This window comes from Mustela nigripes, chromosome 4 (assembly GCF_022355385.1).
Source record: "Mustela nigripes isolate SB6536 chromosome 4, MUSNIG.SB6536, whole genome shotgun sequence".
Lineage (NCBI taxonomy): Eukaryota > Metazoa > Chordata > Mammalia > Carnivora > Mustelidae > Mustela > Mustela nigripes.
Window position 1 is genome coordinate 89,704,417 of NC_081560.1, and position 16,707 is coordinate 89,721,123.

The 16,707-nt window shown below is 42.0% G+C and overlaps 1 protein-coding gene and 1 long non-coding RNA gene across 7 annotated transcripts in view; one reads left to right on the plus strand and one right to left on the minus strand.

The window, feature by feature from the left end:
• Positions 1-10,340, minus strand: part of LOC132016043 (uncharacterized) — a 12,064-nt gene extending 1,724 nt beyond the window's left edge. Inside the window, exons 1-3 of one of the 2 annotated variants that reach the window (XR_009403869.1) lie at positions 10,254-10,340; positions 6,499-6,586; positions 1,445-3,728 (exon numbers count right to left, since the gene is read on the minus strand). This is a non-coding gene — a long non-coding RNA (uncharacterized LOC132016043). Of the gene's footprint in view, positions 1-1,444; positions 3,729-6,498; positions 6,587-10,253 lie in introns of those variants that run through there. The other variant, XR_009403870.1, reaches the window with a different exon arrangement.
• The window catches only part of CBLL1 (Cbl proto-oncogene like 1), a 20,423-nt gene continuing 13,019 nt past the window's right edge, over positions 9,304-16,707 (plus strand). Inside the window, exons 1-2 of one of the 5 annotated variants that reach the window (XM_059397043.1) lie at positions 9,304-9,621; positions 16,016-16,183. In XM_059397043.1, coding sequence (XP_059253026.1) covers positions 9,573-9,621; positions 16,016-16,183 — 217 coding nt within the window. In that variant the 5' untranslated portion in view covers positions 9,304-9,572. Of the gene's footprint in view, positions 9,622-10,289; positions 10,617-11,210; positions 11,294-16,015; positions 16,184-16,707 lie in introns of those variants that run through there. The other 4 variants (XM_059397042.1, XM_059397045.1, XM_059397044.1 and 1 more) reach the window with 4 other exon arrangements.

Consider the following 16,707-nt stretch of genomic DNA (forward strand, 5'->3'; position numbering starts at 1 on the left):
CATGAAAGAAACTGAGGAAGACACAAAGAAATGGAAAAATGTTCCATGCTTCTGGATTGGAAGAATAAATATTGTGAAAATGTCTATGCTACCTAAAGCAATCTACACATTTAATGCAATCCCTATAAAAATCCCATCCATTTTTTTCCCAAAGAAATAGAACAAATAATCTTAAAATTTATATGGAACCAGAAAAAACCTCGAATAGCCAAAGGAATATTGAAAAAGAAAGCCAAGGTTGGTGGCATCACAATTCCAAACTTCAAGCTCTATTACAAAGCTGTCATCATCAAGACAGCATGGCACTGGCACAAAAAAAGACACATAGATCAATGGAACAGAACAGAGAGCCCAGAAATAGACCCTCAACTCTATGGTCAACTAATCTTTGACAAAGCAGGAAAGAATGTCCAATGGAAAAAAGACAGCCTCTTCAATAAATGGTGCTAGGAAAATTGGACAGCCACATGCAGAAAAATGAAATTGGACCATTTCCTTACACCACACACAAAAATAGACTCAAAATGGATGAAGGACCTCAATGTGAGAAAGGAATCCATCAAAATCCTTGAGGAGAACACAGGCAGCAACCTCTTCGACCTCAGCCGCAGCAACATCTTCCTAGGAACATCGCCAGAGGCAAGGGAAGCAAGGGCAAAAATGAACTGTCAGGATTTCATCAAGATCAAAAGCTTTTGCACAGCAAAGGAAACAGTTAACAAAAGCAAAGGAGTCTAGGATTTTTAACGACCTGGGGTAGGGATGAAGAGGAAGATGGCTAACAGTTACTGTTAGATGTGATGCCAATCTGTATAAAATTCATCAGCTAATTTAATCTCCAAAACAATACTAAGTGATGGGAATCACCATCCCCATTGTGCAAAAGATGCAATGTGAGACAAAGAAAGCTTGAGACTTGCCTTTCAGGAAGTAAATGGCAGAGCGACAACTGCAGAGTCCAAGGCCTTACCTGCTGAGCCAGTGTATTTATACAGTGGAGGGTGATGTCACTGGTGTGGTTTAGCCCCTGGGAAGTGGGGGAGGTGCCTGAAGACCACCTAAGTATTAACAGGTTCCAAGGAAGTAGCTGTCACCCCCTGAGGCACTCAGAAGGGCCAAAGAAATGTCCCGCACTGAACACTGGGCAGACAAGATCCACTCCTCTGCGTCCTAAATTCGCCTGCAGGCCACAGTGCAGGCACGCTAAGCCTGCATATTTTATTATCTTTTGTTGCGAGAGAGAAGCAAATATTCCCAGTCAGTGGGATAGCTGAAGACTGATGCTCTCCCTTCCCACACATCAAATTAGGACGTTCAGGCCCCCTTCTGACAATCCCGAGTCTTTATTCCTGACAAAGGGAGAGTGTGTCACTCTCCAGCATCTCAGTGAGCAGTTCGGTGGGAAGGAGGGCCTTTTCTCTGTGGCGTAGACCTCAGGTGCTGTCAGACCTTTTCTGTGGAGTATGTTAGAAGTAAGTCATTCCCAGATGTCTTAGTCAGCTGGGGCTGCCATTACAAAAATCCCACAGACCCAGTGGCTAACACAGCAGAAATATATTTTCTTTCTTTCCTTTTTTTTTTTTTTTTAAAGATTTTATTTATTTATTTGACAGACTGAGATCACAAGTAGGCAGAGAGGCAGGCAGAGAGAGAGAGAGAGAGAGAGAGAGGGAAGCAGGCTTCCTGCGGAGCAGGGAGCTTGATGCGGGGCTCGATTCCAGGACCCTGAGATCATGACCCGAGCCGAAGGCAGCAGCCCAAACCACTGAGCCACCCAGGCGCCCCAGCAGAAATATATTTTCTTACAGTTCTGTCCAGTCTCGGTGTCGGGGTGTCAGGATTTGGTGAGAGCTCTCTTTCCGCCTCATGGAACCTTTTCTGGGTATGTGTACAACAAGAGAGAGCAAGTTCTCTGCTGTCGTTTCTTCCAAGGGGACTGAGACTATCACAAGGGCGCCAACCTCATGTCAATCTAATCCTAATGGCCTTTCAGGGGCCCCACCTCCAAACATCATCACACTGGAGGACAAGACTTTCAATATAGGAATTTGGGGAGGGCACAGATATTTTGGGGAGGGCACACATATCTCTGTGCACAGATATGTGCACAGAGGGCACATTCTGCCATGAGACGACCAAAATTCACTTCCTTATCACATGCAAAGCACATTCATTCCATCCCAGCGACTCTGAGTCCTACCTCATTCCATCAACTCTGAAGTCTAAAGCCCAACGTCTCACCTAAATATCATCTAGATCAGGTATGGGTGAAGCTCTAGATCCATCCTGAGGTAAAATTCCTCTCCGGCTGTGAATCTGTGAAACCAGCCAAGTCATGCGCTTCTAAAATACAGTGGTGGGACAGGCATGGTGTAGACATTCCCATTTCCAAAGGGAGAAACAGGAAGGAAGGGGTGATAGGGTCCCAGCCACTCTGAAACCTAGCAAGACAAATTCCATTAGCTCTTAGGCCTGGAGAATAAACCACTTTGGTTCGCTACTCTGCCCTGCAGGCCCGCTGGGGTGGCAGGGTCATCCCCCAAGGGTGGCTCTCTGTGTGGGCCCTGTGCATGAGGTTCTGCTGAGCAGTCCTGCTCTTTGAACCTGAGGTGGGGGCAGCCTTGTGTCCTTTGCACAGCCTCTCCTGTGTACACGCGGGCTGGAGTGGGAGTGGCAGCCTTGCTGATCTCGGAAATCACCTGTGGGCTTCTTTCTCCCTCTTCTTGAAGGGTAGTCGTTTGCCTTTGGCCAAAGAGTTCCACGGTCTCATCCTGGAAAATCCAAGGCATCCAGCAGCCATCTTTCATTCCATCCCGTCTTCTCTGCCCCTGTCAGTCCACACGGGCAGTGTGTCTGCTGGTACAATCCTACCTCTGTGTCCTGGCTCCTGTTGGGAAGGCTGAGCAAGTCTACAAGTTACTGCCCCCGTGATCTCTGTCAGATGACTTTCGAGCACCACCTTGGTGTTCTCTTCAAAACAAACTTTTTTTTTTTTTTTAATTTATTTGAGAGAGAGAGAGAGCACACAAGCGGGGGTGGGTGGGAGAAGCAGACTCCGCACTGAGCAGGGGACCCTACGTGGAATTCGATCCCAGGACCCTGAGATCATGACCTGAGCCAAAGCCAGACACTTAACTAACAGAGCCACGCAGGTGTCCCAAACAAGCCTTCGCATTTTGTGCAAGAGGGATAGGCTGAGAATTTCCCAAATCTTCACATTCTGGTTCCTCTTTGCTTCACTGCCGCTTCGCCTCTCTCATTTTGCATTTCCCTGTGAGCAGTCAGGAGGAGCTGAACTGCTCCTCTCTCAGTTGCTTGGAAATCTCCTAATCCAGTTGTGTCACTTGCAAGTTCTAACTTCCCCAAAACCTTAAAGCAAGTCTAGCCAAATCTCACTTTACGTAAGGACCGCCCTTCCTCCAGTCTCCTCCAGTAATACGCTGTTGTCTGCGACCTCACCAGAATCGCCCTTTATGTCCATATGCCTTGTGTGTACCTCAGACTTCTCCCATATTTAGGTATTTGATAGAGCAGGACCCACTTCCTGATACCAGAATCTGTGTGAGTTAGCTCGGGCTGCCGTAACAGAATCTTGTCGCCGGGGTGCTCACACAGCAGAAATCTATTTCCTCGCTGTTCCAGAAGCTAGAAGTCTGAGAACTGGGTGGCAGCACCGTCAGGCTCTGGTGAGAGCGCTCTCCTGGCTTCTCACTGTGCGCTCACAGGACCTTTGGTGAAGCGAGAAACATGTTCTCTGGTGACTCTTCTTACAAGGATACCAATCCCATCATGAGGGGCCCATCGTCATGACCTCATCTACCCTTAATTACCTCCCAAAAGCTCTACCTCCAAACACCACCACACTAGGGGGTCAGGGTTTCCTCATGTGAATTTGGTGTGGGGGACACAAACATTCAGTGCATAACATCAAATATGATTTTAATTTCTTTGCCATTTATTTTTATTGCAAATGAGTCTGTCTAGTTTTTTCCCCCAACTTTTTATTATTTTAAACACCTGAAAAGTTGAAAGAAGAAAACAACAGTACACCACTGCCTACATCATTAATTGCCATATTTGCCTTCTCTCTCTGTCTATATACCTCTCTGTCTATTTGTTGTTCAAAGTCTCTTATGGACATCATGGTCTTCTACCCTGTCAGCATGCATCTCTTAATCAAAGTAGCATTATTACTCTTAAGAAAGCAATTCCCTTATATCATATTTTAGCCAATTCAGATTAAAATTTCTCCAGTAGCTTTTGTAGCTCTTTCCCTCTGAATTTGGATCAAATGAAGCTTTAAGCATTACATTTATTTGGTATAGTTCTTTAGTCTTATTAATGTAGAAAAGTCCTCCAAAACATTTTCCCCTCATGACATTGACTTTTTGAAGAAACAACGTAATGATATTGTGATCATATGAACTCTTTGAGATATAAAAAAATATTTATCAAGGAAATGGGGAAAATGCTGTTACAAAAACACAAGGCATAATTAACTGGCCTCATGTTTAATTTAAACTTCTTAACTGAGTGCAATCAGAAAGCTTATCTGTTGCAGAAATCAACATATTGTTAATTGGTAATAGTACTAGAAAACACTATATATTCATGATTCTAGAACTCTGCCTAAATTTACCACAGTTTTAAATTGATATTCACTGGTGGTTCCGCTCATCAAAATATGTGGATGAATAATTTTAAAAATCCAACTTAAACAGTACAGAAAAATACAAAGTTGTAAGAATCACTCAAAATCAGTCTATCCATAAATAATTAATACTGGGTAAACAGCATATGCAGCTATCTATACATCTATCTGGAGAGATAGGTAGCAATACTTTTATAAAAATAAAACGGTACTCTTGGGACACGTGGATAGCTCAGTGGGTTAAGAGTCTGCCCTCAGCTCAGGTCATGATCCCGGGATCCTGGGATTGAGCCCCACATCAGGCTCCCTGCTCAGCAGGGAGCCTGTTTCTCTTTCTCCCTTTGCAGCTCCCCCAACTTGTGCGCTCTCTCTCTCAATCAAATAAAAAAAGAAGTATTAAAAACAATAATATGGTACTCTATATCCCTTTGTCCCTTCAGCCTATGGGCTCAGTGGCTTCTGACTCTTACACCAATCAGCGGGTTATCTCGGTCATATTTGACATCTTGCTTTTCCATTACCTGTATAATCAATTCCTTGCACTAAATTCCCCTCACTGAAAATACCTGAAGCAGTTTCATGTTAGACCTTGACTACTCTATGGTAGATGCTCTTTTTAATGAAAATATTCTAATTTTAGTGACTTTTACTTGAAATTAATCAAAGAAGTAGAAGAACAAGAAGTAGAAAACTTTTTCCTTTAACATGAGGGGTGTTAACATTCTAAAAGCTCTTTCTAGGTTAAGAAAAGAAATTATGAAAACCTCTTCAAGTTGGAGTTGTTACGCCTAATATTTTTAACTGCTTTTCAATTTTAGACAGTAAAAGTAGACAATTCATGAAAAACTAGTACTCACAAGCTTTCTGTTTACTTATACTTATTTTGTTCAGGTTTGTAACATTCATATTCTAGAAAACAATTTCCACTGTTGCTCAGTATTAGTGAAGTTACATTTTTAAACTGGCTCTATTTCACTACAAAGTCAGTTTCACGCAGCCAATGCAGGTTACTTGCTTTGTTCACAGATACATTCAAACAAAAGGAAGAGTGTCTGGCACAAATAAATGCTGGTTGAACAAATTATTTGCCAAAACTATTCACCTTCTTAAATTTTAAATTAGAATTTCCCACCTAATTGGCTGGATTTCATGGCTGTGTATGTAGATATGTATAAACACACTCTTAGACACAGTTTTTTCCTCATTCAAAGAGAATCTTGGCCACACAGTGCTGTTTGAGTCTCTTCCTGTTTGAAGACCTGACCCACTGTCTTCTGGCATTATCCGTTCTCTGCTCATTTTATCCAGTGTACTCTGAATATGGGTGTGTAAGCTGTCACAAATTCTTTACAATCCTAGTGGCCAGTGCCTGCCTATCATCATTATTTTATACTGTAAGCTTTTGTCCAGTTGTCTGCCACATTTGTGGGCAGAAGTTTAAAATATGTCTTTTTGTTTTGATAGGGCTATGCTATTTTTGATGACATTCTTCAAGTCAACAAATATTTTGTACACATACCGTGTACGCAAATACACATACTGTGTACGACACAAATATAGATGGCCAATGGACCCTATCCTCAAGGAGCTGGTCCTGTGGGGTAGATAAAATAAATCTGTTGATACAATATGAAGTAGAGAGTCAGATCTTAGGAGAAGGACAGCGCCTGGATGTTTTGAAGAGACAGTAACTACCAGGAGGAATGAAGGAAATGGACACTGACAGAAGGCCTGCCTTTTATTGGCAAGTAAGGAGAAGCCTTCCTACATGTCATCTCCTTTCATCTTCAGAATAATTCTGCAAGAAAAATGATCATTATTCCCATTTCACTGATACAGATACTGACCTTAAGTAATTATCCAAAGTAACACAGGGAGAGTTGAGACTGAAATCCAATTCTTCCTGATTCCAAAGCTGATACTCTTTCTCATGACCTAAGCCAAAGGCAGAGGCTTAACCGACTGAGCCACCCAGGTGCCCTAGGTAATAGTATTGATTCACTCCCCACCACCACCCCCTGCTCCAAACTGAAGTTCTGCTCATTAAAAAAAAAATATCTTGCTGAACTATGCTGTTTATATGAATAATATATCAGGCTAGGTTTTGTTTATGTACTTTTTTGTAATTAAAACTTTTTTTTTAAGATTTTTTTTTTTTTTTTTTGACAGAGAGAGATCACAAGTAGGCAGAGAGAGAGAGAGAGAGGAGGAAGCAGGCTCCCTGCTGAGCAGAGTGCCCGATGCGGGACTCGATCCCAGGACCCTGAGATCACGACCTGAGCCGAAGGCAGCGGCTTAACCCACTGAGCCACCCAGGCGCCCCTGTAATTAAAACCCTTAAAATTAAACTCCACACCACATATGGGGCTTGAACTCATGATCCTGAGATCAAGAGTCACATGCTTTACCAGCTATGCCACCCAGGCATCCCATGTGTTCTTTCTGAACTGTTTTTTTTGAATTTTACTTTTCAAATTTCTGTAGAATCATACCTTAATTTTATTTTTCAGTACTCTCAGACATGGACTAACAATGCAAGTCAAGCTGATCACTGTCCTCTGTGTAAGTTACAATACTCAGTCTGGGCCCTTGCTCCTATTTGATAAGCCTCTTTCATTGCTCCCCTACTTTCCAAATCCTGTTTGTTCACCAAGGCTCGGCTAAAATCCCTTCATAAAGTCTACATAACTCCCCTCAGTCCTACTGCTTATTATTTTCTCTGAATGTGTGTAGCACTGCATTCCCTCAAAACACTTAGAATTTAATTGTATGTGCTTTTAATTATTTCTATAAATGCTGCCAGTCTGATCCTTGTAGGGATTGTTATTTATACAGTTCTTGCCTTCTGCTTAGTGTGATGCCACCAAAAGAGCTTAGGGAGATGTCCTGGCCTGGTATTGGAGTCGCAAACAAGCTCCTAGGACTTGAACTCATGACCCTGAGATCCAGGTCACATGCTTCACCAACTGAGCCAGCCAGGCACCCCTATGTGCTCTTTCTTAACTGTTACTCTGGCATCTTACTTTTCAGGGTTCTGTACAATCATACCTTATTTTTCAGTATTCTCAAACATGGACCAAGAAAGAGCACAAGTCAAACAAGCTCTCTGATACCCAGCCTATTTTTCTCTTCGTGTAAACAGTGCTATGCAAATGGAAGGTTACTAAAACATCTTAAAGAACATTAGCTTATAATTCGTGGGCCAGCAGACGGGTCTGTCAGCAAGATGCAAATACACACCTCAGTGCTTTAGATCACCCATTATTATGCTGTTTGGTTTTTATAAACCTCAGGACAGCACCAAGCTGTAAAATCAATATGAATGTCAATTTTTTATTGTTGTTTTAAATTGTGCTAATTTTATTTTTAATTTTCATTTTATAAAAGTTGTTTAAGTAACAATAATAATAGATTATTACATAGAAGGCATGTAGAGCGTACTGAGAATGTTGACTTTTAATAAATTGTGATTACAGCACACAGGTCAACAACAATGGATACCAAAGGGCAGTAATCAAATAAAAGTCTATGTACACTTTCACTTATCAGTTTAGGTAAAGACATTAATTTGTCACACGGCTACTGCCCTGATAAAGTGAGGCAACTACAGTTAAGGGGAAATGAATACAGAACACAGATGCTATAAGCAGTGCATGAAAGCAACAGATGTCAAACAAATAATTCAACAAATGTTTGTCTAACATTTTTATCAACAGGAAATCTAAAATAAGTGAGTTTCCCTCAGTAAATTTTCATAACTGTATGCACCATTAAGTGCTGACACAAATTCTGATTTACAGGCTAAATTATGTAAAATATAGTTTGAAGGGCCTTATTTATTCTAATTTTTTAAATATGAGCACCGGCAGAGGCTAATTTGAACCTGGATTTGCATTAATTTGAAGTATGGCTGACAGGCTAAATAGGAGGAGAGGGGAAAAAACCCCCCACAAAGAGAGGACTTCCTAGGTGAAAACTATCTTCCTTTGTACCCCAAGTGGGTGAAAAATGCCTGATCATATTAGCACGGTATTTAGAGAAACAGTCAAGTATGGTCAAACTTCCTCCAACCTCCAAAACAAAAAATAAGCTCAGCAATTGAAAACATCTTGGAGGGGCATCTGGGTGGGTCAGTGGTTAAAGCCTCTACCTTCGGCTCAGGTCATGATCCCAGGGTCCTGGCATCAAGTCCCCACATCGGGTTCTCTGCTCAGCAGGGAGCCTGCTTTCCACCCCTTCCCTCTGCCTGCCGCTCTGCTTACTTGTGATCTGTCAGATTTTAAATAAAATCTTAAAAAAATTTTTTTTTTGGAAACTACTCATTAATACAGAAATGTACATTTCAACAAAAGCAGGGGGGTACCTCTGATTCACAATTATCCTCAGCTGTTAACTGTTATCTAAAAACTTGATTATAACGCTTCAGATATAGCGGGGAAGTCTTTAAAAAAAAAAAAAAACCACAACAACACCCCACTAAAGCATTCAGCAGATAACAGGGAACACAGGTCTGATCTTTATGACTCAAAGCTGTTACTGCATAACTCTAGATACAACACACCGCTGCACACCCTGTGTCCAGAATTCAGTACCGCGAAAACATCTCTATTAGGAGGGCAATATAACAACAATAATAATAACAACAACAACCCTCTATTGATCCAGGAACTCTGGCACTGAAAGCGTGAACAAGCCAGGGTAATGATGTCACCAAGGGACGACAGGAATAGAACCCAAATCCCTCGGCTCCCAAGCTCGTGTTTTCTCCTAATTGTGCTCGTTTCTACTCATCCCCGAGCACCAAGTGTGAAGGGTTGGAGAAGGGAGTGGACACACATGAGCCGAGTCGGCGAGGTGGAGGCCGCACTGAGGGTCCCCAGGAACCACTCGGTGGCACTTTCCTTTGTTTTGGCTGAGGACGATGAAGGCAGCCGCAACCACAGCCCCCGGGGACCAAGAACTGGAACTAGGTACTGCCCGTGTGCTGACTCGCTCTTCCTCATTTTAGGCCTTTCCTTTTCACCCTCTCCCTTCCGGCCGGCCCCGCCGCTCTCCCCGCCGCGCTCCCCGCCGCACTGCGCGGGCACCCCCCTCTCCGGCTCCGGCTCCGCTCCGCACTTCCCTGCCGCCGTCCCCGCCGAGGGGCAGCCGCGGCTCCCCCGCGCCCTTCGGTGGTCCGGGCGCTCCCGGCTAGGAAACCCGAGCGCTGGGCGAGCGTTCGGCGTTTCCACCCTTAGAAACTCAAGCGGTGGGAACAGGGCTGATACCAAGTCGGCTCTGCCGTGGGTCTGCGGAGCTCGCCAGGACAAAGCAAATTGGAGACAATAAGCAAAGAGCCTTTCTGTCCTCTCCCCGCCCAGCCATCCCCTGGGCAACCTCCCACTAGAGGACGCCTTCCCGAGCGCGTGTTTACACTTTCCCTGCACCGGGCGGAGGAGACGAGCGCTCGCGCACTCCGGGGGATTCCAAACCGTTACTCCGCCCGCCGGGGTGGGGCCAGCCCAACGGCCGAGCCTGCGCAGTGGGCCTGACCGGCTCCGGGGGCCCAGCGCACTACAAGTCCCAGAAGGCAACGCTCTGCGGAGGCGGGCAGGCGCCTTACCTGCCGCGAGCGTATTCCTCCGGCTACTACTGCTCTCCCCCTTCCCTGCTTCCGTGTGTCTCCCTTCCGTAGTTAAAGGCTATTCTCTCTTGAAGCACCCGAGGAGAAGGCTCAGCAACCTGGACTTGGAAGCTCTTTGCTTAACCTCTTTGTCCCCCTCTCCCCGAACTATGCCTGACTCCCTCACCGGAGTTGGGTAGTGGATAAGAGAGCAGGAAACCCGGGGAGGCCAAAGCCGCGGCAACTTGGTCGCACTTCCGCCTCCCGGGCTCCGGAAGGTAGAGCGCACGCGCTCCCTGCGACTCCGGCGCGGTTGACTTCCGCTCCCACTGTGCCCCGCGAGCCGAATCATGGATCACACTGGTAAGGAGGCGGAGGCAGTGGGGGTCCCGGTTCCATGCCCCCTTGGCCGGCCTGGGACTGGTTGCCCAGCGGGCAGAGAGGGGATACGCTCGCCCTACAGGAGTGGGGGGTGGCGGTGAGGAAGAAATCTTACAGACCCTTCTCCGTGCCCGGCAAGGGCCTGCTGCTTCCCGGCCTACCGTCCGGTGTGGTACCTACAGCCTCGGTGCCGGCAACAGCCGCTTCTCTGGTTCTGCTGAGCTCCCAGCCCAGACGGTGGGCGGCGCGGGCCTCGTGGGGACGAGAGAGCCCTGGCTGCTGCTGCTGCTGCTTTTTTTCTTCATCCCGGGTGCTCTGCTCTACGTGTTGGGGACTGGCGGGTAGATTCCAATCTCAGTCGGGAAAGCTCATTACGCTGGGAGTCGATGCGCGGGAGTGGGTTGGAGACTTCCTGCTGTCTCAGCCAGCCTTGGGCGGGTGCTGCGGTGATCACTGCGGGTCGTTATTGTCTCTCCGGTCTTTCATGGGCTAGAGGTGGGAGAAGGGAGTCGGATATGGTTTTCGGAATCATACTCGGAGCGGCTTTTTCTGCTTGAGTCCAAAGCATGCCCCGCGCTCCGGCTGTGGTCCTTACTCATCATTTGGGGGCGTTTACAAAGGAGAGCATAAATTCAAGATATTCTGATCTCTTTCTTCAAGTAAGAATGACTCCGCTTTTGGTTATGTGTTGTTTGGCTTTTCCTTCTTTGTGGTTTTTGGATACTGAATGAGTGCATTTGGAGTTAGTGTTCCGTACAGTTCTATCAGCTGAATCGTAAATAGGAAAAAAGGATATTTTTTGTATTAACTATTGGTTAGGATGCTCTCAATCATCAAATACCTACTTAATTTTGTACATATAGATATAAAATTATATCTCTATAAAATTTAGTGAATAATGCTAGTCAGCACAACATACACTAGATACCTGTATGCCTGGAGATGGAATGATGGAATTGTAAACTAGACGGACTGAGTCCCTGACCTCATGGAGATTACATTCTGTTGGGGAAGACAAGATAGACAAGTTTTTTTTGTTTTTTTTTTAAACGTGAACATTACAGATCATGATGAGTGCTTTGAAAAAAACTGTGGTAAAGACTAAATAAGAGGAAGCTTCAGAGAGAGTGGTCAGGGAGGGTCTTTCTGTAAAGGTAGTATTTACACGCTGAGATCTGATACATGAGAAAAGTCCATCCATGGAATTAGGAGGAAAGCATTTCTAGCAAATACAAAGATTCTGAGGAAGGAAAAATAGAGGTTAGTCAGCTCCAGCTTAGCAAGAAGAAAAGGGACCTAAGAGATTGGAAAGGAAAGCAGGGGTCAGATCATAAAAGACTTTGAAGGCCATGGTAAAGATTTGATTGTTTTAAGTGCAATGTGAAGCCATTGAACAGGAGTACAGGAGAAACAGAAGTTCTTTTAAAAAGACAATAGGTTGTTCATGCGGAATGGCATAAGAGAGGGAAGGAAGAATAATAGAAAATAGACAGTTGAAACGGTGATTGCAGTAGACAAGAACAGAGGCTCAACTTAGTGAAGTTGGCTTTGTTTAGGGAAAAGGGAAATGTGCAGATTCCATATTTTCATGGTAGAACTCAGTAGGAGCTTTGCAAGGGTGTCTGGTTTGACAGCTAGGTAGTGTCTGTTACTAAGTTCGAGAAAACTTGGAAAGTAAACAGACTTTTTTTTTTTTTTTTAAAGTGGTAAAGCTGAGACCTGGGAACTTGGGAATGAGATTTTGGACTGCTAAGTATGAGCTGTGTACTGGGACATACAGGGAAGATGTTAGGTGGAGATGAGAGGAAAGATGTGGGTTGAAAATACATATTTGAGACTTAGGACCAGATAGCTAATATTTTATGGAATGAGGATGGATGAGATCACTTGAATGAGAATACAGAGAAGAAGAGGGCCAAGACCCAGGCTGTATGTAAGGAACTCTAGTATTTGGAAGTTTTGTAGAATTGAAACTCTGGGACCTTGGTGTTCGAGTAGCAAACATGCAGCTTTAGCAAAACAGTTATCATTAGAGCCTGTTACTGGAATTGGGGGTCAAGCCCATTGCACAGTTTAGAGGATGTTATGTTGGGAAGTTGTAGTAGGGCTGGGCATGTCTCTGAGTATTTGTTATCCCTAGTTTTTAGGTTAAAATGTTGCCTAAGAAAGGAAAGAGGCATCCTGACATGAAAATATTCACAAATGAGTTGACCACCTAAAAACTTAGTTCTTACTCAGATAACACTGCTGCTCCTTTTCTATTCTTTTTTTTTTTTTTAAGATTTTATTTTTAAGTAAGCTCTACACCCAACCTGGGGCTCCAGTTTACAACCCCTAGATCAAGAGTCACACGTTCTACTGATTGGGCCAACCAGCCACATCTTTTTCTATTCTTTTAATTTTGTTTTAAGTCATTTTCCTTGCTTCGTTATAAACCTTGCAAAAGATTTAGGTTTTCATGGGATTCTTAAGTGTGAATTTGGTAATTGTTTAAATCGCAAATGAAATCATTGGCAAGTTGAGGAAATGCCAGTTGATTGAAGACATTATGATTAGGTAGGCATCTTAAAAGAAAGATTTTAACGTCAAAGGATTAAGAGAGGGTCTTGGGGAAATTGAGGATACCCTTGAATATTATACACAAAATTGACTGAATTTATGATTACGCTGAAAAGTCAAACATAAAATGAAGGCTATCTTGTAGTGTTCTAATAGAATTTTGCCAGGAAAAACTACTCCAGGAAAGTATGATTTAACCTTGATTCATTCTTTGGTCCTTCTAAGAATCAGCTCTTGGTTGTAACTGAAATCTAAATTTGGTAAGATATTTCTTGGTTCCTTTATTTCAGGATAAAATTCTAAATGAAATAAAAAAAACTATAATATGAAAGTGTTACTCCTTTTTAAAGTGGATTCATCTTAAATGGCCTCAAAGAGGTGCCTGGCCAGTTCAGCCGGTAGAGCATGTGACTGACTCAGTCCTGGCATTATAAATTCAAGGCCCCCTCCCCGGATGTAGAGAATACTTAAAAAGAAAATCTTTATAAAATAAAAAAGAAAAATAAACGACAGGGATAGCTTTAGTTCTCATTTTCTCTATAATATCCAAGGATTTGTGTAGTTACGGGCTTTATATTTTTAGTTGGCGTATTCAAAAAGAAATTGTGCTGTATTTTCCGATTTTTAATTAAAAAGAAAAGAGAGACAAACGCAGAATGATGTCACTCTTAAATGTTGTACTTTGTTTATGGGCTTGCAATCTGTGAGGTAGGCGGCAAGGTGTTAAAGGGCAGTGGACTTCCTAAAAATTGTGGGAGACTAAGCAAGCTACTGTTGTGACACCTGTTCAGGATGGTGGGAAAAGGATTTGCCATAATGAAGTGTTGGTATTTTGGTCATTCCTCTAGGTTAAACCATTGAGTCCTTCTAATATCTGAAGGACAACACTGAACTGTTAAATTTGTCTACATTAACTTGCTTTTTTATTTTATTGAAAAATCAGGAATACCTTTTGAATAAGAAAAAATTGATTCATGTCTGTCCTTTGGCTATTACATTGCTTGTAGGTACTTTTACATAAATAACTAGAATGGAAGCAGATGAAATCTATTATTCAACTTGTTAATACATTTTGTGAAGTGTTGAAAGTTGACCAAGTTGGGTTTATCCTAAGTCAAGAGTTTAGCTAACCATGTAATTCCTTTCCATGAATTTTTTTCTTTGAGGATTAGCTATTATAAAAGTAATAATAGAAAGTAGACTGAAGGGACGCCTGGGTGGCTCAGTTGGTTAAGCAGCTGCCTTTGGCTCAGGTCATGATCCCGGCGTCCTGGGATCGAGTCCCACGTCGGGCTCCTTGCTCAGCAGGAAGCCTGCTTCTCCCTCTGCCTCTGCCTGCCATTCTGTCTACCTGTGCTCACTCTCCCCCACTCTCTCTGATAAATAAATAAAATCTAAAAAAAAAAAAAAAAAAGTTTAAAAAAAAAAAAAGAAAGTAGACTGAAAATATTTAATTAATTGTTAAGAATGTATCTTGAATTTTGTTCTAAATATTGCTCAGAAAGATGGGCACCTGGTTGGCTCGATCAGAAAAGCATGCAACTCTTCATCTCAGGGTTGTGAGTTTGAGTCCCATGTAGGGTATAGAGAATTTGTAGATAAATAAAACTTAAATAAATATTGTTCAGGAAGAGTGCAAATTGATGTGAATTAACATGTGTCTGATCCTACTAGCCTTGGAGGTCATTAGTACTAGGTTACTTTCCAAATTTGGCTTTTACTGAATGTGATGTGAACAGTGTGCCTATCAGTCGTGATGGTAATATCTCCTGTGGGGGCAGTTCAGTAATTTTCACATTTAAAACATTACTATTTTTAAAAATTATTTTATTTGCATTTCCTATTTTAGGGCATTTCCCTTTGTGTCTTTAGTAGGTAAAGGTGAATATTTTCTGTATTGTAATATTTTGTCATAGACTTAAAAAAGGGAGACAACCTTCAGATGGAGTCAGTTCTATGAAATAATGCTCCCATTACTCATGAGAAATGAGTTAATTTGTTTCTTAGCTAATAACAAGCAGGGACTTAGAAAGTGTCCCTTGTTTAGATCTAGTTTAATCACAGAAACCTTGCATCCTCCTAAACTCTAACTTTCCATTATGATGCTGTTCACAATAACACACTTGTATTTTATCTCTAGGAAGGGTATAGCACAAATACATTATTGAGTATTTCTACTATTAAATGGTGTAGTAATTTTTGCTGTTCTTGAATAATTTTTAGAAAAACCATTTTACACTTAAGGAAATAATCACCTTCCTTAAAACTGACCTCATTTTCAGATGCATTATTTATTTAATTTTGCCATTGTCAGTGTTAGTTTGGTGTTGGTTTTGATTGTCCTAATGTAGATTGACTTCACAGACTAAGTGTTTTGTGTGCTTGGTGGAGAATAGGGATGGTTTCTTTCTTCTCCTCCTTCTCCTTCCTCTTATTCTTTTTTTTCTTATCTTTTTCTTTTTTGTTTGTTTCCTTTTAAGAAAATCTCTTCTGGTTAAAGACAGAAATTCTTATCTTGGGCCTGTGGGTTTTATGTTTTCTGTGAACTCTTCTGGAGTCATGAAAATTTTTGTCTACTTCAGAGAGAGGTTCTATAACTTTTGTCCACTTTTTAGAGTTCTGTGTCTCAAAAAGCATTGCTTTAAGGTTTTATCCAGTACAGAGAAAATTAGTGTTTAAACTTATATAACATAATATTTAAAATCAGAGCCCAGATATTTAGCCCTTGATAATGTTGGGTATGTGATTTTAATACCTGTGTCAGAATAACCTTCAGAAAAGGATAACTGAAAGAAATCACAACTTTTTTTCTTCTGACATAGATAATGAGTTACAAGGCACTAATAGTTCCGGATCGTTGGGTGGTCTTGATGTTCGAAGACGCATTCCTATAAAGCTCATCTCCAAACAAGGGAATAAAACCAAAACCGCACCTCGAGCTCCAAGGACTATAAACAGGATGCCTGCAAAGGCTCCACCTGGGGATGAAGGTAATTTGTTTAAGTTGAGAAGTCCGGAAGTCTCATTCCACCAAATAATCCATGTGCTCTTCTTTATTTATTTAAGATCTTTTTTATCTTACTGTCTTCATATTTTAGTCTTTCTGTTTGACTTCTCATTTTGGCATGTACTTTTCTCTTCCTTTATAATATTTTTGGTTTTTTTTCTTTTGTTATTAAAAGTAATACTACCTGTTGTTAAAAGAAAAAACTAAATAATGTTGCCGAAAACGTAGTATTAAAAGTGAAATTTGTTCCTCTCCCTTGACAATACTTCACCAAAGTAATTTTTTATAGTAACTTTTTAATGTATAACTGCCGTTTTTGCATGTAAGATGCATTTGAAGTTTTGCAGTTTATCAGGATGTACAGTTGTGCTCATTTAAGAAAATAGGTTTAGATATTTTCTTAATGGATGTGTCATAATTTAATAATTTTTCTAACTTTTTTGCTGTTGAAAACAATGTTGTAGTAAATATTCTTGTACATATAGCTTAGCATGCATCCTTGGTTTA